The sequence below is a fragment of the Eufriesea mexicana genome, unplaced genomic scaffold (genome assembly GCF_001483705.2).
Source record: "Eufriesea mexicana isolate 0111107269 unplaced genomic scaffold, ASM148370v2 scaffold2119, whole genome shotgun sequence".
NCBI lineage: Eukaryota > Metazoa > Arthropoda > Insecta > Hymenoptera > Apidae > Eufriesea > Eufriesea mexicana.
Genome location: NW_016910196.1, coordinates 1238416 through 1253266, shown reverse-complemented (window position 1 = coordinate 1253266; position 14851 = coordinate 1238416). Strand labels below are relative to the sequence as shown.

The window sequence follows — 14851 nt, the reverse complement described above, 5'->3', positions numbered from 1 at the left end:
ATTTCGTGGAAACTTCAAGTCGCCTTTCGAGAACCGTTGCGGTTATGCCGGCCTTATCGTTGTGCACTTCGCGATGTGTTCGAGTTGATAAGCCCGGGATATATAGTCAGATGATACGGCTGCGTTGCGGATTATCGTCGCTTGAACCGTTAGTGTTCTATAGCCTGCAAAAATGTTACTTGTTGCGGACCTGAAGCTCTTTGCCAGTGATTGAATAACGAGTGCTTCGATCGTTGGACGATGCTGAATCGCTTTATGCCGTGCAGCCAGCCCGATTGGACTCGATCGAATCGTTCAACGAGCGATCCACGTGCCCCAATTGCTTCGAAGGATGATGAACGTGATCGTGGAACGGCAATTTGATGGAACGAATCGAATTAGTCTGTTTTGCCCCATGGACGTTCGTGAGAAAGAAGCTGCGGGTGGAAGTAAGGGGTTGCAGGCTGATAGAGAAAATGAATCGACGGTGCAATCGAAAAGTTATTCGATGAGGTGTGCACACGACGTCCGACTAGGCATCGAGCTCGATGTTCGAAGGTATACACGATTGGACTACGCCTTGTAGTAGAGTCTATGGCAATATATGGAAATACTTTTGTTTTATGATTTTCTTAGTTACGCTATGGTAGAGAACCATCCGGTGTCCCACTTACTTTAATTAGGATATTATTCTAGAAATTATTTTAATTGGGGTATGCTTGTTATCTTGTCCGTTCGTTCCAAACTGGAAGATGTTTACACCTTAGAATAGTGTTTGATTTTAGAAATTATTTTAATTAGGTTACGCTTGTTATTTTCACCGTTTGTGTACGTCATTTTTAAGGTTTCTCGATTTTTGCCCCCCCCCCTCCCCCTCCCCCTCGCGTTTAATTTCAGCATATGCACGACCGTATCGTGCCTAACGATTTATTAACCTGTTGCTAAAGAGTCTTTAACAGCGACACCTTCGATACACCTCGGCCGTGTATAGCGATGAATCGATAGTAAATAACTAGTTTGTACCATTGAAATGGCTTAACGTTACTTCCCACGGGATCGATGATAAATATTTCAAAAGGATTCGTTGGAAAAAATGGACTGCTCGGTTCCTCGGGCTTTAATATTCGATGAAAGACACTCGTTCACGGGGAATGCAGATTTCCCTGGCTTGCCCGTCTGTAAAAGTTGCCCGGTGCCATATGGTTTCAATTTCGAGAAGGTTCGCATCGATTTGAAATCGACCAGGGACGTGGAAAAAGGATAGAATGGAAAGCCTTGGGAACAATTGGCTCGAACTGCTTTGTTCGGCTCTCTGTAAAGAATTACTTGACCTTTAGGTGAAATCGCGAAGCCACTTCCGGTGATATTGTCAGTTTTGTCATAGACACGAATATTCCAATACAATTGCTCCATTGGAAATGATCGAACATGGCGATTTGTCATTCCCGAGAACCACAGAATTTTGGAAGTTAACAGGCACGTCGAGGTAAACGTTCGCTTGTCTTAGACGTATCCTTCCTTCTCGTATCATTAATATCATCGTTTCTACCTTCATCCCGTATCGCAAGATTTCTCGATCAAAAATCCCGTATTCTTTGTTCTAGCATTTATTTGTAAATTTTAATATCGATTAAGCAAAACTATGAGAAATATTTCTCAGTGGATAGGATCTTCCATCTTGAATTTTCCAGAGAAGCGAGCGTATTAAGTTATCGACATTCTTAGGAATGTCTCGTCGAAGAAACGACTGTTTCGAAACGAACCTTCGAATTTTAAGCTGATGATCTTTCTCGGAAGCATAGTTAATCGAGGTCGTTAAGTCTCGTTACGCGCAACTTTAGGACCACTTGCAACGGGCACTAAAATATCTTCTTAAAAGCGGACGTAGTGGTTAGACCTGCTTGAACTAGTCTCGGGGCACGTAAATGGATTAATAAAATTGTGTTTACCGGGTCTGTGCTGAATCGACGAAACATGGCCGGTCGGCCAGCTGGTTGGCTGACTTCGATCTATTTTCCTCCTGCGATTTGCTAAACGCAATCATACGAATTCAGCGTCTGACAGGCTTAACCTTAATACGAACCGCATATCGTTCAGGGACCCGCTTAGGAAGCCTCTCATCGACAGACAATAATTTCTTTGTCGTTCACCGCGCTCATCGTTAATTATAACCACGCGTCACTGTGTTATTCACGGTGTTCGAGTATGCCGATCGAGGTGTTCATCTCGTTCCGTGGTGATTCATTCGATCGAGAGGGAAGAAAATTAATCGGTCATTCCGTACAGGTCTTTTTGCCTCGTATCGGTCGTCCATTTTAAACGGGCGTAACTGTGACTTCGAGAAAAGGAAAAATGAAAATGAAACAAATGCGGTATTACGTCTGCAGTCACACATGCTTAACATGTGGGCGTTACCGTGAGAGAGGGAGGATTATGTTTTAACAGTAGCTAGGCGACAGTTATGCAAACAAGACGGCTTTGTATTTCACGTGATTATTGTTTCGATATTATTTCCTTTTCGAATAACCGAGTTGTTCATTTCGGAAGTTGACTCGAAATATTTTTATGACGTTGAATCTTGATTTTTCGAGGTTTCCAAAATTTCGAGACTACCGCGAGGTCATCCAGGTGGTGTAACATTGACATCCAAGATTTTTGAAGCTCGTAGTAGGTTATCGGGTCACGTCGTTGACGTACAAGGTCATTCGAAGATTATAAGGTCATCAAAGGTCGTCTGTAGGTCACGAGGAGTCATCGATCTCGTGTCATTGACATTCGCGATCGTTCCAAGGTCAAACTCGACGTGTCTCGGTACCGAAGGTCATTAGAAAGTTATACAGGGGTTTATCGATCTTTGCGTCATTGGTATTCAAAGTTGTTTGAAGATCACGGATGATGGCTCGGGTCGTGTCATTGGTACAGAGATCGAATAGAATTCGTGAACTCGTCTCGACCTTTCGAAACCTTATGGGTAATTCGTATTCTTTCTAGTAAATCCCGTAGCGCTCCTTTGTGCTAAAACGAATGTCAACGAAACCTGCTCCTAACCAGTTTCGAAGTTTCCTTATTGTAATTACGAATCTATTCGGATAAATTAAGGCTAAATATATTTTCTCACTGATCGCAAGTAACATCGTGTTGATTATTTCTCTCTTGCAACTCATTTTTCTCTCTTCGAAGGAAAATGACGAAACTGTGTTTACCATTTTTATGTAAGCCCGGTAACCGTAAACCAGATCTGCGACACTTAAACGACATCCGTAACCGATAGCCGGTATCTCTATATTAAAAGGAATCGCGGTGGTAATCCTTTATGTAACCCTCTCGAAAAGCCGCAGCCATGTAAACCGGCATTTACGTTATCGTTTTCGAGCAGCGGTTTGAATGGGGCAACATGGCGGCGATAAAGCGAAATGTGGAGTAGCCGGGCAACGATGGTCAAACGTGACCAACATTTTTACATATTCGCCGATAAACACTGGTTGCGCCATGTACTACGGAGGAACTAAATTTAAATACTTACGCACGCGGTCGAAAAATCGAAGGAACGGACGAGGAAACAACAAACCAAGCGCCTGAGCGTGTACAGCGTTCTGAAATATAAATCCATCGTAATTCCTGAAATAGTATGGGCAGGTTGGGTGAAGCTCTATCTTTGCGTAATTTCATTCGTACCTCCGACGTATTTACCATTCTGTCTGTTTTCTTTATCCAGCTAACGGGAGGTCGGGGAAAAGCGTTTTCCGTGAACGCTGCTTATCGTGCCGGAAGCGAATTAACCGAAGGACAGGAAGCATCGAGAAAATATCGGCAGCCAGGCGGAAACTGGGTCATTTATAATCTACGTAAATCTACGTTGAACTCTGAGTTCGAGGCTTCAGAAGTCAACGGAGCCTCATGCTCATCGAGGATATTATCATATATTTCGTACGACCAGAGGCAACTAGGCAGTCCCTCCTCTTTTTCCACGCTCGAGATTCCTCGACGACGACCGGAAACGTAACCTGCACCGGTTTTGTGTATCGTTGCTGCGCAAAATCGGTTCCTCGTAACATAACGAGGTATTTTCTTTCGCGAGTCGAAGAAAATTTATGCGATCGCCGGATGGCGCAGGTAAAAAATGACCCAGTTTCCGGGATGCAGGAACGTGGATGCAGGCATTGGAGTAGGAAGAAATCGAATAGATATACCGATGGAGCAATTCTTCTAGGTTGCGTGGATGTTTTTAGTCCTTGGACGCCGGGGAAAAAGGAAAACGGAGGGAGAAGAATGACGGAATCGTTTTGAATCGGAGCAACGCCCACGATAGGCAACGTGAAAATGTATCGACGTGTGCTTTTTCACGCGAATTGCGCACTGCGAGACGAATATGTCCATGCTTGGTAACCGGTTGCCCGTACAGCTGCAGTGGCCTTCGCGAAAACCAAGGTGGCACTCGTGAAATGGAACGCGATAGGAACTGGCAAGGATAAGGATGCTTCGATTAATCTCTCGCGGTTCTATTTCGAGACTGACCTGTTCATAATTCGACTCGTTCTAAACATGGATTTCTGTACACGTTCGCAAAAATCCTCTTGTCCGGGTAGAATATATTACTCGCTGGCTAAATGCGACTCGAGATCGCGTCGTAGGCGGTGGACATTTTGGTATTGCTATTGGGACAAAAGTTATATTCTAAATGCGAGACGAACGTGAGTCACGTTAGCCTTTTTACACCGTCTCGGGGAATTTATGCGAGCCGATGTACCAAGGATAAAATGGGGTTATCTGTGTAGACTCGAGAAATTATTTGAAACGCGATAAATCGAATGGATCACGATTCGAATCGCGGGTCAATAATTTCATAGAATCTTTTTTATCTTATGTCGGATCGGCTGATAAGAGGTACGAGGCTAGAGTGGAAGGTTATATAGGAATAGCAGACGTGGCGAATCTTATGAGAGATTTCTTTTTCACGAGGTGTAGCTTGACCGTAAAGTAACTTCAGCTGGGTCGAAAAGGTCGTTGGTCTGTAGCGACGTGACGCTGGTAGTTGTAAAGGTCTCATTTGGGCGCTTATCGGGTCACGAAGGTTAAGTTCCGAGTTCCTCTGCGAACGATCGCATAAAAGTCGTGATATTGGTTCTGCAATTTCCCTTTCCTCGTGCCTCTAAAGGCCATTGCCATGAATTGCAGCTTTCAGCCTCGCTTTTCCTTCTTTTTACAGCAGCGGTAAAAAAGATTTCATCTCTATTCCAAACGAGTAATCTGAACGAGATTATCTCAGCGATTTAGTAACTCGAAAAGATAAAACAAGGAGCTTACACGTCGTTCGTTGTTCTCGTGAAACGTTAGAGATTCTCGCGAGCCTGCAGAAAATTACGTAAATTTGACCGTGGACCCGTGTAATTGTCTATGAGCGAACTGGAACTATTATTTGTACAATCCCACGATAATTCTGTTTACCATCGTATTCCGGCGTTGTCGTTGATACGGTTGATACGTAATTTTTCGTGTTATCGAACGATATAAAGTAGCACCGAGTTCCACGTCGTTCGACCAGGCATCGAATTATCTGCGCAGGATTTATCGTTCTATTCAGCGCGCAGAACGCGAGATCCACCTACAAGAAGTCCTCTTATCGGTCGGTACCACCCACGGCTGAGCTTTTCTTCGTTCTCGTGGCTTTTATGTCCCGTCACGAACGACTAGAATCCCTGGAACGCAAAAAGCTGCGAAAGGGCCAACGTTTCAAACGCTCACGCTCACACTCGCGGAAGATAAATCAGCAATTAGCGAGGATTAGCGTTAATCGCGGACAACCGAGATCTCCTGGCTCGTGTTAATTAATCTCGAATCGTCATCGGATAACAACGCGGTCTAGAATTTCCGGTAGAATTTAGCGACACGAACGGATTAAACTCGGAGTACTATAAGCGTTGCGAGACAATCGGGGAAAGGAAGCTAATTATCGAGAAAACTCGGATGCATTTTCTTCCCCTTTCGACTTTTCCTTTTTTCCTCTCTTCTTTTATTTTTTTTTACCAATTACGCCGTTTTCTTTTATACGTTCGCTAGGCTACCACGCCACGATAATAACCGTTAACGTTTCCGTCCATCATAGCAATCGCTGGGTATTATCGGCGAAATGTCTCTGCACTTTTCGCGAACTTCCTGCCCGGATATCTGGTTAGCCTCGCCCATCCCAAGACCCCGGGCCGAAGGCTGCTTTCGGTCGGTGGGCGTTTTTACAGCGAACCACGTCGACGTATCCTTAACACGATAACCTTTTGCTCAGGCAGTGCGATGATAACTAAAAGTAGAACGTTATAGCGGCTGCACCGCTCACAGCGTCAACGATCCGGTTAAACGCGGACTGCTCGAACGTTTTATCGAGCGGTACGCGGACAACAGCTTGGCCCGATTTTTCTCTTTCTCCTTTTCTCTCTTTCCCCTTTTCTCTCTTTCCATTCGCCAGCGAGCGACGAATTTTCTTTGGCGAAAAGACTTTCGGCGAAACGGCTGTCAGGTTGGTCGACCGGATGGTTGGCAAGGAAAGGTTGACTGTATGTATAGTCACGGTTCGGAATTCAGCGTACAAGCTGTCTATAAATAATCGCGGTTCATCTGCATTTAGATTGATACCGATCGTACTCCGTGGCGCCATTAAATTGTTCAGCTGTTCAGCGGTTTTCACGGAGCCCGAGCGTGTGCGGTTGATTAGAAAATCTCGAGCGGAGTTTCACTTCGGGTCTGAAAGATAAAAACATATTAATAACATAACCGATAAATTCTGTGGACTTTCTGCAGATAAGTGCCGTTTAAAACAACGCGCGAATCGAGCGATTTTGTTGTGCCAAGGCAACAGGATATTCCGAGATAATTGGTATGATATTTCAATCTCGAATACATCTTTCTTCGTTAGACGCTTATCGCGTAAAATTCGCACGCGTTGGCTTAAGTAGCAAGGGAAGAGAGAAGTACTTAGATACCCTGTTGTTTCGAAAATGGCGCGCGTGTGGTGCAAATTTTGTACCGTTGAAAAAATCTTCGTACCGTGAGACAGATTTCATTCTCGATTTACCGAGAAACGATCTCGACGATGCTCATAACGTTTCCCATCAGTCTGATGACACTTAATCGTTCACGATCTTACGTAATCTAATTGTCGTTCGAAAAATTCCGCACCATTGTCGTTCGCCGCAATTACCTTTCATCTTGGAGGTCGGCTGAAAAGAGATGAAAGAGAAGATTAGTTTTCTCTGCCAAGGCCCGCTGGTTTTCCTCCTAATAACGAAAAATACCCGTCTCGAGCACTCGTGGAATCCTTCGGCTCCTCGCGGGCGAGCTCTGTCAGCCGACACGTGGAACGACGAGCAATTGCGATGATAGTTGCGTCTTCTGTTCACAGGATGGTATTGGACCCCAAGGTCACGAGTCTGCATAGTGATTACGGAAGCTTCGATCGACCATTGGGCGCCGGAGAGGGCCACGAGAGGGACGTCGAGGCGGCGGTTGATGGAAGTAGCAACGGGATGGCACAGTCGAGCGACGTTTACCAACGGCAGCCGTTATTACCTGGTGCACCGACCAAGGGCAAGGATAAGTGGTCCGGGGTGGCATCCAGCTCCGACTATTACGTGGACGACGAGGACGAGAAAATCGACAGTCTCGGTCGGCATCCTGGCATACCAAATGGCTCCGGGAATGGTGTCGTTAAGCTCGACATACCCGCGCCACTTCGGGAAGAACCTCGTTTCCCCAAAGAGAAGTGGAAAACGTTTATTGGTAAGGATCACCCAGGACCTCCTTTGTTCTTCCTACTCGATGGCCTGGAACACGTGTCGGACATGTGTCTTGAGGTATAGTAATACTTTCGAGAAAGAAGTTATTCCACGCATTACTGTTCACGATGTGTTGTCTCAGGTGTATAGGGGTTCTTCGTAACGATCACGAGGATTACCGTCCAAGACTCGTTAACTTCGAGGATGGGATTACAAGAGCTTGTACGGTGGTTACATCTTCATGGCGACTACCAGACTGCAGGAATTTTTCTTGGAGTTGTCCCGAAGGAAACACCGTCGTAGAATTGTGGACTTCCATACGATTTTGCGATAGCTATCGCATCGTGAAATTTCGATTAGATATCTCCTACTGGATTGATAAGGATTTCCAAACGAGATACCGGTGGCACGACGATTATGTAAAAGAACGAGGAAACTTCTCTTGCAATTTCATCGGCAATGAACTCCCTTTAGGCTGGTCTTCTCTCGCGTCCATGCTCCATTCACACGACGGGGTGTCCATCGGGATCGAGATCGAGGTCGCTACGTGGCCTGGTATTCCGATGCAGATCTGCTCGGAGGTTGATCTAATACAGTCGTGTTTGATCATGTGTTCTTGAGCGATGAATCCGAAACGATCGAGTCATTAGAACGGGCCACTGTCGGGTCCCGTTAGGCCGATTCTGTTCCTGAACTAGATCGCTGCGTGACAAAGTTCTTCAACTGTTTCGCCATGCATTTCGACTCCTCCGTTCTCGGTGTGCTATCGTTGAAGAGATCGCTTGTAAACTCGCATCGTTTCACCTGTTATCGGCAACGACTTACGTAATAATTTATCTCTGTCTTCTGCGAGATAAGAGACAAAGATAATTTATCACGTGGTTGCCTGACGCCTTAGATATTTCCACGGAATCTGGTGGTCGTCCGCGTACGAGCCTGGTCTCTGGTAATTTCTACGAAAGCGCATTTCACCGGGAGAAAGTTCCCGTATAATTTCTGTAATAGTCATTAGAGTGTTCATCTTAATGCATCAGCTGATACGTTAATGTATGACGCACAGATTCGTTTCTCCGTTCTCGTGCTCTAAGATCCGCCGAGGGGACTAAACGGTAGGCTGTCCCGCGAATGTTTGCGGATGTAGGTAGGAATGGCTTTGAGGGTGGACTCTGAAAAGCTTTTCCCTTGTTGGTAGAAAGCCAGAGAGCACCAGCCAAATTTTGGCACCGCGCCATTTCCTGCGAATGTGTGTTATCGTGATACCAGTTTTCGCGTCGCAGCTTTTGATTAATATACAGTGTGCACCAAGATAACCGACGTCCAGAATAACGCTGTAATTAATGATTCCTTGCAACAATGTTAGCGATGAAAGTCGCCCGGTTCTTTTCTTTTTTTAAGAACGTTTCTCGCGATAAAATCGGACAATAAGTTCAACGATCCCGTGTGCAAACTAATTTTAGTAATGTTAAATTTAATACGTAGAATGGTTCGTTTTAAATGGCCTTTCACTAAGGCGGTAACCTTTAATAGTGGAGCACCTTCTATAATTACACGGTCTTATGTTACCACGGTGTCCCCTTATGCGAGGCTGTCGAACTCGTTTATATTTCATCTTGGAAAAATCCTCGAAAATACGATCTCTTAAAATATAATTAAATCGATCTGCGAATGAACTTGAAGGGGAAGGAAGATGTAAAATTGTCTGAAATCTTAGTTGGCACACCCAGTATAACAATTGTATCTGGTATGTATGTGTTCGTGCTTTATTCTGCGCGTTGTTGCCTGCTATATTGAAGTAGAAAAGAGTAATCTTTGGCGGTGGGCAAAGAGAGAGTCCTCGGTTAGAAATTTTGGTACAAAGGAAACGTAGCTGCGCAAAGTGGAATAGCTTGGTTTCTAGGTTCAGACACAAAGACGAGGATAAAATGTACGATGACTGCTACCTCTGTGTTCTATCGTGCACGCGCGATATTCGACTAACTGCGTTGACCCGCATGCTTGAATCACCGGTTTATTTTCGACGAATTGATGTATGCACACGTGAACTGCTATTGTTTAGAGTTGCTCGATATAACGTGTGGTTTTTCGGAATTTTGTTTCGTATCTGGTTATTGTTACGCCTATTCGGTCAATCATTTGAAAAAAGTGGACAATGAATATGTAGATACAGATATAGCAAAGTTGCTCTCACGGTTAATAAGGTCGCAAGATTAGATAACTTTATTTATTTACTTAATCATTTTTAAAGCCTCCTCAGGATAATATTTATTTTCGAAACATGTTTGATGAACTTGTCATTTTGAATTAGTATTCGTTATACTTTATCTACAAGCTTGAAACTTGCCGTTTTAGTAACGATGACGTAATTCTTGTTGCAGCATTTTTATTTATGGTCGTGAATTTCATACTAACCACCGCGTCCCTCGCGATGGTGCACGAACGGGTCCCGGATCGAAATATATACAAACCGCTTCCGGATATAGTGTTGGACCACGTTGCCGCTGAGGACTGGGCCCTAAACGTGTCGGAAGTTTTGATTATGATAATGTCCAACTCAGCGATGGTTTTTATTATTTTTCATAAGCATAGGTATGTATCGCATATCGGTGTCAATGCAATTTTTACTTGTAAATCTGAACTTTTGCTTAACAGGCTTGGGCCAGAAGTAGAACACAAGTAACTTTAGCATTAATACACTGTAAGAGTAAAAATCTCAAAAACAGTTATCGTTTTAGCTCCGTTTCGCATTCACGAGATTTTTCATTTGCTGTTTTTAGCTTTATTTCTTTAAAGTTGAGCTAAAAAGATAGTCGTATATTCTGAAACGTTTGTTCACCACTGTAGGCTGATGTTCGAGATGACTTTCATTTTATAGAACGTTATGTTATTTCTTGCAGGTTTATCGTTGTTAGGCGAATATTTCTTTTGATGGGACTGTTGTACATGATGAGGAGTATTACAATGTACGTGACGGTACTGCCTGTTGCCAGCAAAACGTATTTTTGCAGTCCGAAAGCGAACAATACCAGTGCGCTATTGGTTACGAAAAGGGTTTTGCAGCTCATTTCTGGCTTCGGCTTGTCTATAAACGGCAAGCACACTTACTGCGGGGATTACATTTACAGCGGTCATACAGTCGTGCTTGTACTTAGTTACCTGATTATCAAGGAGTGTAAGTATCACATTTGTAATGCAGTTTGTACGTCGTGGAATATGTATTTTGAAGCATTGAACAATTAGAAAAACAGAATATTTAAAATTGTAGATTCTCCGAGAAGGTGTCAACCAATTCATTGGCTGGCGGGCATTGCTGTCCTTGTTGGGGTAATTATGGTCTTGATCGCTCACGGACATTACACTGTGGATGTCCTCATAGCATACTATGTAACTACACGCTTATGGTATATCTATCATACGTTAGCTAATAATTCGCATCTTAAGGTAAGTTGTATTTTCCTTAAACATTTTTATTCGAGCATAGAATACGTTTGATTGTAAAATATAAAATATGAAAAAAAAGGAGAGAACTATAATGTACTATGAACACGTAGTAGATGGAACTACTTGATACTGAAGAACACGTTCGAATATATTTGCAGCAATATGAACCAAACAACTTTTTGGCCCGACTCTGGTGGTTTCCTATTTTTAAATATTTCGAGAAAAACGTGGGCGGCACGGTGCCACGACAATACGACTGGCCTTTACCCTGGCCTCGACGATTCCTTGCCAAGCACCCTAATCGGGACAGTTAATGTCTGTCTTTGATTTCACGATAGAGGCTGTCAAACAACGGAGTTACTTTGTTGTAATTTGTATATATATAAACATATATGTATACGTACTTAGGCTTATAAAAATGTGAAGATAAAGCTTTACTAGAAAGTGGTGCGGGAGATGTGTGTGCAAGTTTTCGTTATTGTTGATAAGTACATCCAGTCTCGAGATTTGGCGAAAACTTGAGGTGTTCACTTCCTTAAGAAAAAAGATATAAAACGAAAAAAAAAAAAAAACAGCGACAAAGAAAAAAAAACTGTAAAACATGAACGATAGTGAAAACAGCTTGTACCGTCATGTTCGTTATCGTCCAATCACGGAACCTATTTTTTTCTTGATTTTGATACGACTTATATATACAAGGTAAGAGGCTAGATAAACGATAGCTTGAGATATTTAGTCTCACGATGAATTCATGTAGAGGGAGGTATTCAAGAGTTACCAACAAATTAGTGTATAAAATAAAATGCTAGATATCTCTATTTTCAGATACTCCGAATGTGAAATACTTAGATGTAAAAAAAAAAAAAAAGAGAGAAATTACGCTGCACTGTAATTCGGTCGAGCGTAATGGTAATGCGAAACTGTCTTGTTGAACGTAGCATTAACAAGCAAGAAGCGATTTCTTTTATAAACTTTCTCGTTTGAACAACGATACGTATATTGAAAATTTAAACAAACATCGTTTCAATAAGAAAAAAGGAAAAATAAAAAAAAAAACAAAATACAAAGAAAAAGATGAGAAAAATAAAAAAATTTTGTTTGCCGCGAGACCTTCCTCTGGCTAATCTGTACGAAACGCGTTTTAATCTTTCGACTTCCAAACAACCAAGACGATGTTCTTTATACTTACTAAATGGCGGCATGCCTTATTCCGATGAAAGTTAACCGAATGAATCGCGATTTTCGAATTTTTAAATCGGTCAATTATATCGTTTGTTTCCTATTTTATAGGTTTTTCGTGACGTAGAGCTTTCCCTCGAAATTGGAACATTTTTTAAAATAAGAATTTTTTATCGCAGAAATGGTTAGTGAAGAATTGGCATAGTTTTAAAATTTAATCGATGATCGTGCAATTTCGTGGGACCAAGTACAGACAACAGTCGGAAATATACTACTTTTCGAATAGCGACCGAGAATAATTTTCTTTTGTAATGACAATAGAAGTTGCGCATAACCGGGACAGGATACAAAGCAGTTTTCGAATGTTCAGGTTTTTGCTCTATTTTTTAGACCATAATTTTCAGCGTTGTCATCGACGTGTTTGCATCGCAATGTGTTCCCTTCGAAATCCATAAAATTTCTTGTCTACGATCACGCGATCGAAAGCCAAGTGTATTACGTGTGCATGCCAATGAAATTCGTAATTCCTCGGAATAAGGTCGCTTTATGATCTACACACACCAGATGTTGTCACGCATACGTGAGGATGGAAATGTCAAATCGTGCAAAGAAAACTTATATTGTCACTAACGAACTTTCGACAAGAAGTCTAACAAAATGAAATCTGGCAAACATGGTTTCCAGCGATTTGTCCTTTGTATGATTTCATTCTGTTCACGATCTTCTGCCATCTCACAAATTCGCAACAATTCTTGCCCCGCTCTCTTCGTTGGAGCATTCTTCAGTTTCATCGTCAATTTTCTTCTAGTTATTAGCACAAAAGCGCTTGGAATCTCTACGTTAAGCGTGCGAAGATACGAAGTACGTTCTAGCGAATCTCAATTATCTAATCAGGGTGTGATAAGTAATTAAACGATGAAAGAAGGATGCGATATTATTCCTCTTTGCGATCGAAAGCATTGAAGTTGATGATACTTGCGAAGTCTGTGAATAGTTTAAGTGACATTGCCGGCGATTTGTTGTTTTCTGCATGCATGATTTATTGTTAATGCCCGTGCAAAGTTCTCGTTATTCGTTGTACAAATTGTCCACGTTTACGTAACGTTAGTTTTCAAGTGGATGCGAATAACCACACGTGCGGCCGATGATCCTGTTTCTCGTTTCAAAAACACGTTTTTGTTTCGATACATACGCGGTCGAACGAATTTGACGGTTGACCGACGAGAAGGAAAAAAAAGAAAAAAAGAAGAAGAGAAAAAGAAGAATAAGAAAAGAGACATTTACGACGAAGCGAAGAAAGAATGGTGGAAGCGAGGCAAATCGAATGGAATCCATTGGCCCTTATTACGTGTAATTAAGTCTCTTTCCGTCTGTGATGATAAACGAAAAAACAAGTGTCGTCGTTGTGCGAGTTTCTCGGTCGTGGAACGAGGCAAATTCGTAAAACGATACGGTATGGCGTGCCCATTACAGCCATTGATATTTCTTCTTAACCCCCTGTGGTTCATCAGCATTATCTAAATTAAGCATATAAAACGCTGCAATTTACATCCAGTATTTAACCAGCATTTTAATAATCGGTCAAACGGTACAGATATTCGTTTCAGCGCTTCTTGAAAGATATAACGAGTAAATTAAACGATCAATTAATCGATAACAATGGCGCACATTGAACCATGGGGGGTTAAAACGCTCGTATAGATGCGTGTATGGGATACACATATATATTTTAATAAGATTAAATGTGGTTCGTAGCGATATTGTTAAGTGACGCAACATTCGACGGAGTTAATTAAACGAGAGAAAAAAACAGAAAAAAAAAAAAGAAAAAGCAACTAAAAAACGAATCGTTCAGATACACATATATATTTTTGAACGTGTGCATAGGTATACACGGGCCATCGAATCGATTCGTACCATAGCGACCACGTAGCGTGAAACGTTGAGGAACGATCGGGAAACACCGATCATCGCACGTGCGAGCTATGCCTATGTATATATACATACATATGTTTGCGAAATATCTCGTCGTTGTTCTTTCTGGGCGGACACGCTTGGAGACCGATGGTAGAGCACGGTACGTGGACGAAGCTCGCGTACATCGGAGATATCACGAGTCTCTGGCATTGTTTGGGAAAGCGATGTCGGTCCAAGTTAGAGCAGTAGAGTAACCGCGTCACGATCTGCCAGAAAGATATTAATAAACGCGACTGAATCAGCCAAAAACAAGCCATCGAGTGTACGCATGCACGCGCGGTCGTAACGTGCTCCATGATGCACGTATTCGTAGGTGCGCGTTTGTACGTAAGCAATTTCGCGTGGGGAGGTACACAGTCTACACGCACACACGTTAATCGGAAAACTGTAAAAAGGAAAAACTAAAAATTATATATATATGTATATGTACGCTTCCTCCGTGAACGGGGAGGAAGCCGAAGAACGGGGATTTGACGACAGAGAAAGTCCAAATTATGTCAGATTGAATGGAGAAA

General features: G+C 42.6%; 1 protein-coding gene across 1 annotated transcript; it reads left to right on the top strand.

Moving 5' to 3' along the window:
* Window positions 1-240: 240 nt before the first annotated feature.
* On the top strand, window positions 241-14184 carry LOC108549639 (phosphatidylcholine:ceramide cholinephosphotransferase 2). Its single transcript, XM_017903128.1, is given in 7 exon segments — window positions 241-357; window positions 359-537; window positions 7370-7746; window positions 10118-10328; window positions 10637-10911; window positions 11005-11180; window positions 11339-14184. Coding segments are annotated over 7 exon segments (1491 nt in total). The 3' UTR covers window positions 11495-14184.
* The last annotated feature ends 667 nt before the right edge of the window (window positions 14185-14851 follow it).